The sequence below is a fragment of the Thermoascus crustaceus genome (genome assembly GCF_041956765.1).
Source record: "Thermoascus crustaceus strain CBS 181.67 unplaced genomic scaffold VTN00scaffold_7, whole genome shotgun sequence".
In the NCBI taxonomy this organism is placed as follows: domain Eukaryota; kingdom Fungi; phylum Ascomycota; class Eurotiomycetes; order Eurotiales; family Thermoascaceae; genus Thermoascus; species Thermoascus crustaceus.
Genome location: NW_027192533.1, coordinates 1,405,831 through 1,421,235, shown reverse-complemented (window position 1 = coordinate 1,421,235; position 15,405 = coordinate 1,405,831). Strand labels below are relative to the sequence as shown.

Genomic DNA, 15,405 nt, shown 5'->3' with positions numbered 1-15,405 from the left:
GAGAGATATGTTCTACACCTGATACACAGATCTACCATGAAGAACAAAAGACGCGCACAACTACGCAACGTCCTTCATCTTCACGTCCCCATCCGCCATCTTCGCATCGGCGCTTCGACTCCGGCTCCGTCTCTGGCTTCCAACTTTTAGCTCCATCTCACTCTCACTCTCACTGACGCTCCACCCGCTCTCGCTCTCGCTCGCGCTCCAGGCCGAGACCCGCTTCCCTGCCTCTTCATCCGTAGGCGCAGGCGTAGGAGCTTTCTTCTTGTCCTTCTTCCCCCTTTGCTTGGTTTGCTTCTTGCTCTCCGCTTCCTGCTCTTCTTTCTTCCTGTTCTCGGCCTCCTCGGCGTCGGCGCGCTCCAGGATAGTGAACAACTTGTCCAATGCGGGCGAGAATGCCTGGGAGATAGGGACGTCACGGACGCGGAGGCGCATGTAATCAAAGGCCGTCGTGAAGGGCGCTCGTCTCTGCTGTTCAGTGGGGCGAGTTTCGGACACGGTAATGTCGTCGTTAGCGGGAACAGCGCTGTCGTTCAGAGGAGAGTCGTCTGGCTCCGTGAGCATGTTGGCTGGTTCACGGGAAGCAGCAGGCTCGGCCACGCCCTCATCCTCCTTCTTGACGGTGCCCAGTTGCTGGTCCACACGAGCGATCTTCTGATAGCGCTGGCTGAAATGCGTCAGGATGATAGTGCGAGCGCGCATCTGACGACCGACTTCAAGCGCCTCGGCCATGGTGCAATGTTTCTTAGCAATGGCCGACCCGCGCATATCATCCTGGAAAGTGGCCTCGTGCACCAACACAGTCGAGTCACGGCCAATGGCGGCGAAGCTGGCCGATGGTCGACAGTCACCGGAGTACGAGAGCTTAAAGCCGTCCGGGAAGACAAGCGAGACGGCCAGAGCACCACGGCAGTGCAAGACTCTGGTAGTGAGAATGTCGGAAAGACCTGTGGCGGAGCGGAGGAGTGGGGTGAGCGGAGAAGACGAGTCCCCAAATCTGAGAGTGACACTAGGGACTTTGCCTCCTCCGTTTACATAGGTACCGTCACCACGGCAGTAGCGATACACGAAGTTGGTCTTGATGGCGTCTTTGGAGTTCTTGTAGGAATAGGCAGCCAGGGGGACCAGCTTGTCGAAACCGTAGTTTTCGACCGAGGCGTACTCCTCGAGCCAGTTAATCATCATCTCGTCCGACACTACAAACAGGCGTTTCTCCTGCAGAATCTTGGTAATGTCGGTCTCGACATCGTTCGTCGACGGAGCCTGGCTCCCGTAGTTTTCATTGTACCATGCCTTGATCATCGACACGGTACCAAGATGGTGGTCTGCGTGCAGGTGGCTGATCCAGATCAGCCGGAGGTTCCGCAGCACTTCGCGCAGCTGGTCAGGTTCGTAGACGCGCTTCAGCTGGCCGAGAGTGTTCTCGCCGCAGTCAAGCAGGTAGTATCCATATCCCGGAACGTTGACCAGGGTAGCAGAGACATTGCGATACTTGGAAGGCAGCGATGAACCCGTGCCGAGCGTGATGATCTCCACATCCGCACCAGGAAGATCCTTCCGCAGCTCCTCCAGCTCCTTCTGGAAGGAAGGTTTCTTCAGCCGGTGACGGATAGCCTTCATCCGCTGATCCACCGAGCGAGGGATCCTCTGCACCATCTTGGCCGGGTTAAATAAGGGAACGACCTCATTTCGGTTCAAAGCGAAATTCGGCTCAACGTCGATCACGAGGCCTCGCTCTGCGGGCTCAAAAGGAGAGTTCTTGATCGCCTCTATGGTTTTCGGGGATCCCGCCGTGGGAGTACCTGGCTGAGGGAGTGTCACGTTGTCATGAACAGGCACCGAGTAGTTGTCGCCTTTCAACCTTGCCAGGCGGATCGATGACCCAGCCACGCCGTGCAGCGCAAGATAATTAGGGCAGTAATCCGTGCTGGACACGATGTGCTTGCACTTGGACATACTGGCCACAAACTCTCGCAGCCGCGGGTGTTCTCCGACACCGGGACCTAGTATCCAGACAAACGCCTCCAGATGCGGCGCTATGGCAGGTGACTTCCACTCCGGGCGGTTGAGCAGGTTCTCGACGTAGTCTACCGTGGGAAGGTCGATGATTGCTATCGCTTTGCCACGACGCGGTGGTCCAAGAACCATATCAGGGGTGATTGTCTTGCCATCTTCAGACTGCACATTCTGCCCCCTGGTCAGAGCGGCGTAGTCCGGTCCTTTCCGCACTTTCAATTCCTGCGCCTTATTCGGATCGAATTTGCCCCTGATATCGTGGTTTCGGACGATGTAGGATAACGCTTCCTCTGAACGGGTCGTGGGAGGCAGCTTCTCGACCGTAGCAGCCGGCCACGGTTCCCGAACCAGGACCTTGATGTCAGGGACCGGTTCCTTGTCGCCCGGCAAAGGACCCTTGTAATGCTCAAGATCTTTCGTTTCGGGATTACGGACGAAGATGGTCGCTGGCAGCTTGACTTCAGCCAGTGGCATTTCAACCAGCGAGTCCAGGCGCCATTGGGAGTCGAACATATCGTGGATGATCGCCTTCCGTACCAGCTGGTCCTTGTCATGCTGTTCAAGAGCCTCGCCCGCAACGTCTCGTTCCTGAAACTCGTCCAGACTCCTCTTCCTGGGGCTCTTGGGACTGCTGTCCTCGGACACTCTACCCGAGGTCCGCGAAGTCGAAGGAGCAATAGGCATCGCCCACACTTTGATATATTCATCCGACCAGGTTGGCTGCTCGCAAGGATCTGCCTTGTCATCTGCGGGCCGCCCGGACATACTCTTCGAATCATACTCCTCCGTGTAGATCGGTATGCCCTTCCGGAAGATGAACCTCCGCGCAGTGGCCAGCATGTGCGACACATTCCTGCCTCCGTGGATTGTCAAGCTGCTCGCCTGCTCAACAACCCTCCCGCCTTGAGTCCCATATAACCGGCCCTTTTGCCCGCCTGACGACAGCCGCTCGGACGTCTGCTCGGCCGTCTCCCACCTCTGTTTACGTGCCTCCTTCTCACGCCATGCCTCTTCAGCTGCGGCGGCAGAGCTGGCCATGGCATCCGCCTTGGTCAGGACTAGACCGAGCAGCCCACCATTGCTGGCCCACTCGGTCCGTCCCGTGAGGAAGATATCTCTGACATAGGCGGTCTTGACCCCACGTTCCGTGCATACTCTCTGCGTACCCTCCGGTATCTGGCCAAAGAAGTAGCGCTTGTCCGAAAAGTGAAGAAGGATAGTCGTACCGGGCGTGTCGGCCGTCGGCGTCGTGATAACCTGGTAGTAGAACTTCATGGGTCTGCTTCCTGTGGGCGGGGCTGGCAAAGGGTCGAGTTTGAAAGACGTGGATGGATCCCAGGCAATGTACCGTTTCGACTGGGGTTTGGGATCGAATTCGAGCCGGGGAGAGGGGAAAATATATGATTTGGGATTGAGGGCAGACTGTAGAAGTGGGGGTTCCCGTTCGCTGCCTGAGGGCGGATTTTCAACGCACCGACGAGTAACCGTGTTGAACAGAAATGCGCTTGCAGAGAATCGCCGGAGGCTCTGGGACCGGAAGAAGGCGCCGCGTATCAAGGAGCTTGCTGATGGCAAGATGGAGGCTCCTCTGAAGGCCGTCGCGTGCAGCCTTCTGGGTAGCTGTAGGGAAGCCAACTTGGCTGATTTGGGGGGGGGAAAGAAAGACGAAGACTAGACTCTAACAGAGAGACATGTTAAACATGACATATATAGGATCAGTGTCCTCGAGAAATAGGACGTTGGTTGCCTGCCGATACCAGTGGTGGTTGAAGATTCGAGTCTGGAATACCAGCAGACGTTCCCTGGAAATTTTCCGCGGAGGCTTAACGCGACTAGCTCCGCGGTACAACTGCGCAACTTTTGGCTACCAGCAAGTTTACGACATCAAGTTGAGCAAAACAGTCCTTGGAGCATTCTGATAGATATTCTTGATTTGATAGCTGTCTGGATACTAAACATGTATAATGCCGGACTCCTGCCGGTACAAGATATCCCGATCCCTGAATCCTTTCCCTATGGCCAAACTTCCTATTAACGCCAACACATGATCGCATACTCGCGACACAAACGGAACAAAGAATGATAAGAAAGGCAAATGCAGCTCAGTAAGAGCGGACTGAATCATCAACACACAAAGGAAACTATCGGCCGTGTCAAAGAAGGAACTCCAGTTCCAAGGTACATACTACACCACAGCTGCTCGTGGATATGATGACCAATATATGAGTTTCACATATTAGGGGACCTTCCCTTCCACAATCATTCTTTTAGTCACGCAAAGTTCACGACAGATGCGCGGTGACCATCGACACTCGTTGGAACGCCGCTTCCATGCTGTGGCATAGACGCTCGAAACGGTACATGGTGGCAGCGCTCACTTCATTCGACTCATCCTCAACAACAAGCTCGAACCTTGCAAACACCTTTTGAGGCGCGATCCCTCTAAAAAGATCTTCAAATGCTTCCGGCGACGATTTGGGAGCGGGTGGTGAGTCAAGGAAGAGAGCAAACGCAGGGTCCGACTCATCAATCTCGACATCGGGATTGGGAATTCCCACTTTCGACTCTTGCTTCGGCGCATCCGAAGGTACATCCATGACTGGTGGGCATTCAAAACAAGGAACATCGTCCTTGATGCTCTCCGATATGGCGGCGGAACCGACAAAGTTGGAAGTCTTTCCAGAGAGCAGTCCCGTGTCAATGGCAGGGCCTTCCGGCACCTCTAATACCGCAAAAACAGGAGCATTCGTCGTGAAGTTCATATCGATACCGGAGTTCCAGCCTCCTCCTGGCATATCCATCGCTGACTGATCGGGAACCATGACCATTCCAACCTGAGGGTTTTGCTGCATCTGGAAGTCCTGAGCGACACGGTTTGGATTCACATCCTTTTGGGCGTTAGGCTGCATAGGTGCTTGCGACACAACCGGCTGCTGCTGTGCGTGTGGTTGCGGTTGCGGCTGTTGCTGGGGCTGCAGCTGTGGAGGCAGACCGTTCACAGTCAGGTCGTTTAAGAAGGACGAGAAATGAGGCGACGACAGAAGCATCCGGGTCAGATCGGTGAGGCGGGCATTCTCTTCGAAAAGAGCTCGGTTCTGCATGCGCAGTTCGTTGGTCTCGTTGGTCTTGGCGGCAACCTCGCCCTCGAGCTGGCTGATGTACTCTACAAAGCCATTAGCATTTCGCAAGCACAAAATCGGGGTAAGCTGGATCCATACCCTTTCTGCGGGAGCGGAAAGCGCGGGCGGAGACTTTGTTGCGGAGCTGACGGCGCTCCTTGCTGCTGAGTTTCTTTCCTTCCTCACTTGCAAGCAGTCTCTCGTCCTCGTCCATGTCCTCTTCGTCCTTCTTCGTCTTGGTCATCTGCGGGAGTACCGTCGTGGTCCGGGGAGGCTCTTCGTGCGAGACCACGCTGCTCTGTCTCATCTGCTGCAAGAGACGGGAGATACGCTCCTCAACCACCGGGTCGGGGTGACGGTTCGTGCGGCTCTGCTGACGGCCTGCCTGCCGTGCCTGCTCCTCCATACGTCGCTGGTGCATCTGCTGCTGTCGGAACATCTCCTGCTGCTTCTGCTGCTGGGCCGCCCTAGCCATGGCAGCTTGCTGCTGGTGCATCCCCGGGTACATGCGGCCGACCTGGGTTGGTGGACCGATCGGAGACAGCTCATGTCCGCCCAGGGCGTTCGGGTCCACAAACTGATTCTTGTGCGTCTGGTTCGACTGGAAGAAGTACGCCGGCATGCCCACGTTGTCCGACTCCAGGTCCATCTCAGACGGATTGCGAGTGGGAACCGTACCAAAGTCGATCGGGGTCTCCTCGTTCTTGAAACTGTGAGGGGAATAGAAAGGCATGTTCATCGAAAAGCCCTGATTTCCAGCACCGAATCCCATACCGCTGGCGTTGTTAAACGCCATCGCGTGGGCTAATGCCCCTGGGGGCAGGCCGGTCTGCTGCTTGTGGTCGTCATACTGATGGCTGGGGCCGGGAAACGGGATCTGAGACTGATCGTTCGAGGGGAAGCTGCCGCTGCCCACGTCGCTAGCACTGGAGTCGGAGCTTGCAACGGAGGGCTGGCTCGTCAATGCGGGCTTCGGTCTTGCGGAGTCGGAGGATGTGTAGGTGAGCTGGTCGAGGTTGAGAAAGGAGTCGATATCGGGGTCATAGCAGGCATTGAGGTTGGGCATTGGAGAGGCAGAGGTCGAGGTGGATGGAGCGGAGGGCTCCTCGAGGGTTGTCATGATGGCTCTTGTGCCTTTGGCAGGCTGTTTAGGGGCGCGATCGCGGGTGCGAACAGCAGCTCAATATAGGGGGGGGGGGGGGGGCGGGTTTGAGCTGGTGCACTGGCGGACGTGTCGTTAAGGACGTATCTGGGGGAAATAAGGGAGGGGAGGGAACTGAGAGGGAGGGCGTATAAGAGAGGGGAGGATTGGGAGGGAAAGAAGGATGAATTGGGATGGAGAGGCGGAGTGGTTTGTTGAAGGGGGGGAGCGAGGGGAGAGTTGGCATACGGATGGGCTGGGAGTTCGGGACAGATGAGAGATGGACAGGAGAACGCACAGACTGAACTGTCTCTTCGGGACCAAGAATAGAAGTCTGGTTAGGGCGATTGCGCGTCCTGCCGCCAGACGGCGCGCTGGTTGGCCCAGCGGCAGACGGGGAAACGGCCGGCGTGCCAAGACCCGCAAACAAGAGGTCTGGAAAGCCGCCAGAACAGGGCCGAAACGCTCCACCGCAGTTATCTCGAGACCATCGATTATCAGCTCCGGAGGGACGGTACGGAGTCCATCTTCTGGCTGTTGTGCTGCTGCTGCTTCTTCCTTTCTGGATGTTCAGTGTCTGTCGATCCCGGCAGCCGGCCACCATTCCTTCCGTGTTTCAGGGCTTCCTCCGAGACGGCGCTGAGACGGCCTCTTGACCAGTCGCTGGACAGGCGCTGGCTTCACCACCGGACCGGCCCCAAATCAAGGCTGGTGAGGCTGAGCCCCGGCGCTGATTGGTCGTCGGCCCCATGGCTGGGCTGAGCCGGGCGGTGCACGAGGTGGCCCACTGACCGGCATGCAGGCCCTAAGCCCTACTCGCTTCCCCTTCCAGATGGTCCGGCCATCCGGCATGACGCTCGCCATGTCGGCCTGCGTCCACGGCCTGGCCTTTGGTTTTCCTGCTGCCTGCGAGCTTCTGCCAGATCGTATGGTCGATGTGCCTAAAACCGTTGCACCAGTCCATGCGTCGATGCATGAAATACCTCCATATCTCCATGACTACTCCATCGCCCAGCCCGTACAGCCTGTTAGCCAGTGGGATCTACAGTGCATCGTGGGCCTGTTTTCAGCTCTGTCATTCCAGGTGGGCTCGGCCGCTTCACGCGAAGTATACTGCGGCGTCGAAGAGCAATCTTTCTTTTTGACTCGATTCACACGTCCTCTACCGTATCGCGGGAATCTTTTGTCCTCGTGTGAAATCTCATCTCTGGATTGTTTCAGATCGTGGACTCCGAGCGGAGAAACTGCAAAACTCCACCACAGAATCATGGACATATCCCTCCGCAGAACCAAGGATCCAAGGAAAACACGAACCAGGGAAGGACCTCGAATAGACTCTCAGCGAATCGAATTCCATCGGAACGCTCTTATCAGACTGCGCCTATGGAACCGAGTGGATGAAACGCCTCCCGAAGTTCTTCCCTTTGGATAGCCGTAGTCAAAGAAAGCTTGGTTTTCGCCCTCACCGTTCAGGAATTAGCGCAGGAGTCCATCCATACAACATCCCACATAGCCTTGAGAGGCAACTAAACTCAACGGCCAAACCTACTCAAGCTGTCCTATCCGTACAGCCGTTGAGCGCTCCACGATCCCGAGCAAGTAGGCACCCTGCAGCTACCAGAGCACTGCCACATGTCTCCCCGTGATCCGTCCTCCACATCCCGACGGACATGTTCTTCTTGGAAATCACCAAGCCTACCTACCTACACCGTTATCCCGTCGGCGTTAAAGCCGCGCCGGCCGAGCCATCATTGGCAGCAAAGCCATCCTTTTCAGCTGGCATCTACACTCGCACGGAAGCCTTCTGCTCCTCCCATTCGCCAGGCCAAGCTCTGCCCTCTCCAGCGGATCAGATAGGAACAACCCGGGCTTCCCAGTCCCGGCCTAGTCCCGGCCCTGCCGGAGTAGGTAACTGGTGTAGTATGTATGTAGGTAGTCTTAACTAAAGCCCATGGCGCAGATGGCGGATGCATGGTTGTCAGTTGAGCTCTACTTGTGCTAACAGGGTATCGCTTCAATCGTTCATTCATCATCAAGAGGCTTGGACTTGGAATTCTGCAAGAACTCATCATCATCATCATCATCATCATCATCATCATCATCATCAGCTTTCTTGTCAATGTCAATGTTCAAGGTCAACGCCAATAAAAACAGATAGAAGAAAGACTCGGACGGAGAAGAGTTGAGTCATCAGGATACAATAACTAGAGACACATGTGCTGTACAGTAACTACGCCTCCAAGGCCACGTAGACCATACACCTACCTAGGTAGTCAGTACCTTATTCCTTCCAAGTATAGAATAGAATAGAAATAGATACGCGAGAGAATCGCCTCATTGGACTGGACTTGGTCCTATCTACCTAACCTACCTAACTGTATACAGCCGCATGACGTCTTGTTTTGTCCCTGTTTCAAAAATAGTAACAGTAATTATATATTAGTACGCAGTACACAGTATATACTTACTTAACTTACTATACTTCTTACCTAGCCCAGCCTATGGGCAACCGTGTAGCCCCGACCCCTTTGCGATGGTATGTGTACACATTCGCCCTCCGACAGCCTCACAGAGGTTGTCGTGTACAGTAGCTCAACATTATGAAAACTTTAGATGTAATGACGAGAAGTTAAGACAGTAGCACCATTGGTTGGTTGGTCAGCATCTGAACTGGATGGTGTCTCTCTTATTATTCGACGGAGGATAAATAATAATGATAATAATACTAATAATAATGATAATAAAAGAGAGTGATAAAAGTTCGCTGCCTGACATTCGGCTTGCTCGTGAATTAAATAGGAATAATAATAAAAGGATCTTTGCTAATGAGGCCCAGCCGTCCCCGCAACAAATCCTCCGACATACCAAGCGTTCCTACTCTCCTTCTCCCGGATCGCCATCAACGTGACCAGCAGCAGCCGTTCGAACCGCACACCCTCGTTGGACGTGACCTGCAACTTGCCCGCCTTCTTCCAACTCTTCAGTCCGCTGTTCAGGAAGTACGCGACCACGTTGCCCGTCGCCCCGTCGAGACAGGCGTAGTTGGCATGCAGGTTCTTGCCGACCGTCCGCCGCCAGATGTACTTTCGGCGCTTCCCGCTCCTGTTCTCGGACGTCTCGAAGACGTATTCGGAATGGGCGATCTTCGATACTTTATGCAGCTCCTCGCATACAACACTGTCGCTGGCAGGATCCCCCAGACCGATCGTGACGTGCGCGGAGAGATTGTGGAACTTGGCAAACGCCACCATGGGCCCGTCCCTGGAGTCGCCTTCGAGGAGCTGCACGTCGGGAGTGCCCGGTGTGAACATGGAGTTGTTTATGTAGTAGACACAGGGGGATTGGGACCCTCCGTCGTGGATCCGGAAGTTGACGTGCGAGCCGGTGTTGACGATGCTGTATGTCCTCTGGACGGTGTCGGGAGGGACGACGCTTGGATCGACATCTTCTTCGTAGCCAGAAGAGTCGGACAGTCGTGGCTTTGTTGATTCCTGCCGCGAAGAAGTGAAGGAGGACATGGTTATGGAGTTTTGACGAAGTAAGTAACCTTAGGTCCGGCTGGTATGCACAGAACCTGATTGTTGACGGAATGGGAATTCGGCGACAATGCCCTCCATGTAGGTATTTATATGTTCAAAGTAGTTCAAGCGGGAGGCGAGATGGGGCTGAGCTTAGCTATTTTACCTATCATTTTTTTTTTTTTGGAGTTTCTCAACTGACAAGCTGAGTTTGATAGCTGTCGGTATAGATCAACAGGCACTAGCTCGATCTTGTTCAGAAATGACCTGTTTAGTTCTAGTGGAATTATCCGTAGGTGTGGGTCCGAGACCCGCTTCAGGAGATCATTATCAGTGTTTCCAGTCCTTGTTGGACCTCTTTCCAGCGAGGCGGTGCGACTCAACATGACCAGCGGCATCATATTGGTTCGGTAATTATGACATCGGGTCAGAATATTAGCGATGTTGTAGGCAACTCAGGGGATTCCAATAGCCTGTCGACGAGTGCGGACGCTGGTGTGGACGTTGTCAAGAGCAAGACTGGAGCTCGAACGAGGCGGACGTATACGGGGGGATCCTCAACAAGCCTTCTGGGGTGCTTCGTACGAAGGCTTGCGTGAGATGTGCCGGGTCAGAAGGATGGTCAATTATGGGAACCCTATGTTGAGCCATGTAGAGTCTGATCTCACTATCGCTGCAGCGTCAATTGTCGGGATTCTGAGTCCACTTCTATAAAGATAAATCGCTGGTACAAGTTACCGTCTTATATTAATGGACAATTGGCTGCAAGATTATCGCCATTGGTATTGTCACTGGAATGTTAATTCATCAAACGTCACTATACAAAGTCGCAGGCTAACTGGATTTCCCAGGAGTGATCTTTTCATATGAAGAAGAGGCCGTGAGTGCCAAGAACAGCCACTCTTTCATCCCAGGAAAGGTGAATGGCACCTGAGCTCGCATCCATCTGCCATACTGCTTGCAAGAACGAAGCGGCGTCAATTGCGCTCAAGCCTCCCAGGAAATGGGAGAGGTCACACAACGAATTAGTGACAAACCTCCTTTCGTTGGTCTTCTCGGAACCATTGCAGCACGCCATTCCAGCGATGAAAAGGGGCCAAAACATGAATTTACCGAGCCACGCTCCTTTGCGCTTGTCACCGGAGACGAGCCCACGTAACCCTTTGAAAAGGGTATCCATGGTAGCCGACCGCAGTGCCTGGACGTCGATTCGGGAAGACGGAAGGCTGACTATGTTGGGCATGCTTCGGTCGACAACAAGAGTTTCTGTACAGTAGAGCAGTGTTGCAGCTTGGAACATCGATGCTACTTCAATCCAGTCATCTTCCGCGGGTATGCGTACTGTCGACGTGGAAACCAAACTACTATTCCGACTGGAACCGTCCCTCTCCCCTTCGACCTGCGTACAGGTCTCAGTGAACTGTCGTTGGGATGCACCCTGACGTCTGCGCTGCGCCCATTGTGAAGGTGAAAAAGACATTATGTCCTCTATGAGTCCCAAAATGCGCTGGTTGATATCACTTATGTTCTCTCCTCGTGTGCCATACGAAAGAGACCGGAGATAGTTCACTTGGATTATCGACGACAGAAGTTTATTTGGACACGGGAAACCTGTCACTGAACCGTCGTGGAAGATCTTTTGGATGTACTCTATGTACTGCAGCTGTTCTCGGCCTCTCTTGCCGATGAATGGACCTGCCATCGTTACGCAACTCATCACATCTATGCAACTCATCACATCTATGCTAGAAAACCAAGAAAAAGGTCAGTATGGAATTGGAATGTTGATTTGACGGGGACGAGCTGATCAAACTAACAGCATGAATATGGATAAAGGATAGTGGGCGACGGTCGAAGCGGTCTCTGCAACTCCTTTGAATCCACCTCGAAGCGTGATGATCTTCCTCATGGCCTCCCAGTGCACCCACCACGCTCCATATGCCGATTGTTGCAGCTGCTCGACGTCAGTCGTTGCATCCTTGCGAGAAGAAGTGGGATGGGGGGGAAAGGAGGTGAAGCGGAACTTCGAGCGGGGATCAGAACTAACATCTGCAAGAATGTGTACGGCAATCACGAGTATTGTTAGGTCGGTGAGCTGGTTTGAGCTTAATTTAAGGTATTTGCGCAGCCCCTTCAACGCTTGCCCCTGCGAGTCGTGGATTTGCGTGGCCAAGGGATGGTGGAAAGAATCTAGACGATATCTGTTGAAGTTCACGCCAGTCGTCCTCACGACGTTGCGGGAACTGTCGTATAATAAAAGCGAGCTCGGCTGTGAGCGGATGACCTGATGTGTAGCTGCAATTGACACTACAACTTGTAGTAAAAAGTCTGGAATATACTGCACCACGTCCAGGTCTATACGGTGGGGATTCTCGGGCGAGTCCACGGAAACGAAATCCGGGCAGACATGAGTATTGTCTATGGAACGGTGTTTCGTGAGTACCATCTCAGTCCTGAGTTCTACGTCACTGGGAGAAGACACATTACTCACAATAGGATAAGGACTGAAGAGTAAATCTTAATTTAGTATCACCGGCAAGGGTTAAGCTTTGTGGAATAGCCCTTTCTGGATGAGATAGACTGTCCCCTTTCCCTGATTTTTTTTTCTTTCGATTAATAGGCGAGAATATCGAGTACACAGCAGCTTGTCCTGAGACCCACCTTTCTTCCGAGCTCCCTGGATGTCTAGTATGGTGAAGCTTCCATTGTCCAGAGTTTGCTGGCAAGTAGTGTTCTCCGTGGGACTTTCCATCAAAACCAACTTTGGTCTTCCTCTCTTCTTGGCATTTCCTGCCAAATTACGAGTTTTCTCGACACCAGCCAGTCGGCAAAAGGTGCTCTCAGGTTGCGCCCATCGAAGTGGTTGAGCGCCATATCCAAGGCATTCGACACCTCGGAAAACGCATTCACTACATGTAGGACGCGTGGAATCACACCGGATTCGACTCCGACGACATGTGTAACAGGCCAGGGGCTTAGGAGGAGTCATTATTGTTGCATTTTAAAGCCTTGTTCTGAGAATCACAAATTAAATTCCCATTTCTGTGCCATGTCGACATGATTTTGTTTTACCATGTGAGGATTCTCGGTATTGCTGTGGGTACGGCGGACTATGGGGAGTACGGCAAGCCATTACCGCCAAAATGCAATAACCCAATTTTGATATGACTTCTTTGACCATGAGGAGGGCGACTCACCAAGTAACAAACCCCGGGCTCATATCCACCTGCTCAATGGAGATTTGATGTGAAAAGAGAAGAAAAAAAATTGAACTGCGCGGGTTGATGTTGTCCTAGGCAAGTGATTCGGATAAATATTTACCTTCACTTGAGTGCAACGCCTTAACCGCTCGGCCAAACTTGCTACTTAATAAGCACACGTTCTTTTTCGCCCTTAAGAGAAAATTGAGTGGGCCGGTAAGTTCGGCGAATAGGGTGATTTGAACCTCGCTCAGTGTTGAAAGGGGTGAAGTACCTGGTCTCAGTGGCGAGTGGTAGCCGATCCGGGTATTGCTCGAGATATAAATGTCGGGAGAATTGTCGGCACAAATGATAATGAGGAATAAAGAGAATAGAGCCGGGGGTGGGCGTCCGATGGTGTTTGAGGAGACATCCTTTGTTCCAGGGCCCCGTAAGGAGAATGATAGTGGGAGAGAATTGCACATTGCTCCTGATATGATAGGATAATGGCCCACTGAACTGGCGTACAACTACACAGTTTGTTGCATACTTGACGTGCTTAGAGACTGCAGATTTGAGCTATGGGATTTTGAAGGATCAGTCCATGTCGACAATTCACAAGCGCACTCACCTTAATGCGTAAGGTAACAAGCCTGCGACAGATCAGCGTAACACATGGTTGGGTGTTGTATCCCTTGTATATATGAATGAAACAATGGTCCGAATGCTGCATGCAATTCTCTCATGTAAAAAGCTGCAGCAAGACAGTAAACTGCTTGCTAAGACTTAGAACCGAGATTCTTTTGTCCAGAACCTTTTGTGATTTGCTGAAGGATATGTCAATGTTGGTAACGCCTTCGCAGCCCTGTTCCCTATGATCACCATATAGAGATATAGTTTGAAGGCATTGGCAACCTTTCGAATTTCACCGATCCATTGCTCGACCAGTGAAGGAGGGACGGTGATGAGTGTTGGTTTCGCCAGCGGTTTGGGATTGGGAAGTTTATCATAGAAATTAAGTTTCTGGAGAAGAGTCGCCAATAAGTTGATAAAATAGAGCTGGAGGAAAGGCTTCAGCAAAACAACAAGTGTATATATTCATTGTTGTCGAAAGGCCTATATTTTGACGTGGGCCTGTATGGGATGTCATATCCGCGGTCCAGGGAGTGAGTTCCTGAAGAGGAAAATTGAGTGTGGGATTTCAGTTATGATGGAAAAGCCAAGTTTCTAGCATCTTGACCACTGACAGGGTTTGCCCCTGACAATGGAGGACAGCTACAAAGGGCCAAGCCCTTCACTGCACATTATCTTTAAGATACCCAGCTAAGTCTGTGTTCATTTCAACTTGGAGCACTCTCTCCCATTATGGGGCAAACAGAGCAGGCTGTCATATTGATACCCTCTTCCTGGGCCATTCGTACCCCATCAAGTTGTGTAGCTGCTTGTTGTTGAAGCTCTCCTGCGTCACTTCACTTTCTTTAAGGAATGGGACTGGACAGTTCATTTCCAGGATTGAAGTTGGTGGAAGTGACAATGCTGAAGGAAGGAATTCGTTAACATTGACTGGATGTCTCTACTTCTTAATTTGATTCACATCTTCACCGTCTGTCGGCTCCAGTGATTTTAAAATTACTAAGTGGCGGTGGGTCTGCCTATGCACGGTTATATTATTCGTAGTTTGTTGATTGAGTCGACTGGGAAGTTGATTCCATTTTCCAGAGAAGGAAAATGACAGAAGTTGACCCAAATCTCAGCTGTGGCGCGATGGCTCTTTTCATATATATATATTTAGACCTTATTATTTCTAAGGTCGACATGAAGTTCTGAAGGAATTAATGAATCAGTGCCTGGCCGCGGAACATGCCCTCGCGGACCTCCTTGGCGCTGTCCTTGCGGTCCTTCTTCCTGACCAGGACGTACATTTAGACCAATAGAAGCTTTTCGATTCGTTCTAGCGCCTATATCAGAGAATACATGAATGACGAAGAAGGAACCTACTTGACAGCAAATTCAAGCCCAAATCTATAGGCAGGTCCCTTTTTTTTGAGCACTCTAAAGTGCTCCAGAATACTGTAGGTTTCATCTACCAAAGACCTTTGGATACTCTATAGAAAGAAATCGGTACACTGCTTTGACTGGGATCCCCCGAGTCCCCCGGATCCGTGCAGATGAGACGGGTGGCAGTCTCATGCCGAAGGGATATCCTGGTTGGTCCGAGACCGCAGAATTCTACAGCTTCCTGCTTGCTTCACCTCTCCTCTTTAAATGCAGACGGTCTGTTGTTGCATGTCAAGCCTTACTAACCAATCTAAAGAAGTATAGCACATATAAAGGGAGGAACTTAAGAAGCAGCAAGCAATTCGATATTGCTATAACTGGCCTATATATATATATATATATAGTAGGTAGTAGAAGTAAGGGTACTTATT

The 15,405-nt window shown here is 52.3% G+C and overlaps 4 protein-coding genes across 4 annotated transcripts; all 4 read right to left on the bottom strand.

Moving 5' to 3' along the window:
* Positions 1 to 60: 60 nt before the first annotated feature.
* Positions 61 to 3,294, bottom strand: VTN00DRAFT_9489 (uncharacterized protein; the record flags this gene model as incomplete). Its single annotated transcript, XM_069436454.1, has 1 exon — positions 61 to 3,294. One exon carries the CDS (start codon positions 3,292 to 3,294, stop codon positions 61 to 63), a length of 3,234 nt encoding a protein of 1,077 aa, XP_069285074.1.
* Positions 3,295 to 4,301: 1,007 nt separating this feature from the next.
* On the bottom strand, positions 4,302 to 6,258 carry VTN00DRAFT_9488 (uncharacterized protein; the record flags this gene model as incomplete). The annotated part of the gene is made up of 2 exons (XM_069436453.1): positions 4,302 to 5,182; positions 5,238 to 6,258. 2 exons carry the CDS (start codon positions 6,256 to 6,258, stop codon positions 4,302 to 4,304), a joined length of 1,902 nt encoding a protein of 633 aa, XP_069285073.1.
* A 2,843-nt stretch (positions 6,259 to 9,101) lies between these two features.
* Positions 9,102 to 9,797, bottom strand: VTN00DRAFT_9487 (uncharacterized protein; the record flags this gene model as incomplete). Its single annotated transcript, XM_069436452.1, has 1 exon — positions 9,102 to 9,797. The coding sequence occupies one exon, from the start codon at positions 9,795 to 9,797 to the stop codon at positions 9,102 to 9,104; it is 696 nt and encodes a 231-aa protein (XP_069285072.1).
* An 862-nt stretch (positions 9,798 to 10,659) lies between these two features.
* Positions 10,660 to 11,277, bottom strand: VTN00DRAFT_9486 (uncharacterized protein; the record flags this gene model as incomplete). Its single annotated transcript, XM_069436451.1, has 1 exon — positions 10,660 to 11,277. One exon carries the CDS (start codon positions 11,275 to 11,277, stop codon positions 10,660 to 10,662), a length of 618 nt encoding a protein of 205 aa, XP_069285071.1.
* Between the last annotated feature and the right edge of the window lie 4,128 nt (positions 11,278 to 15,405).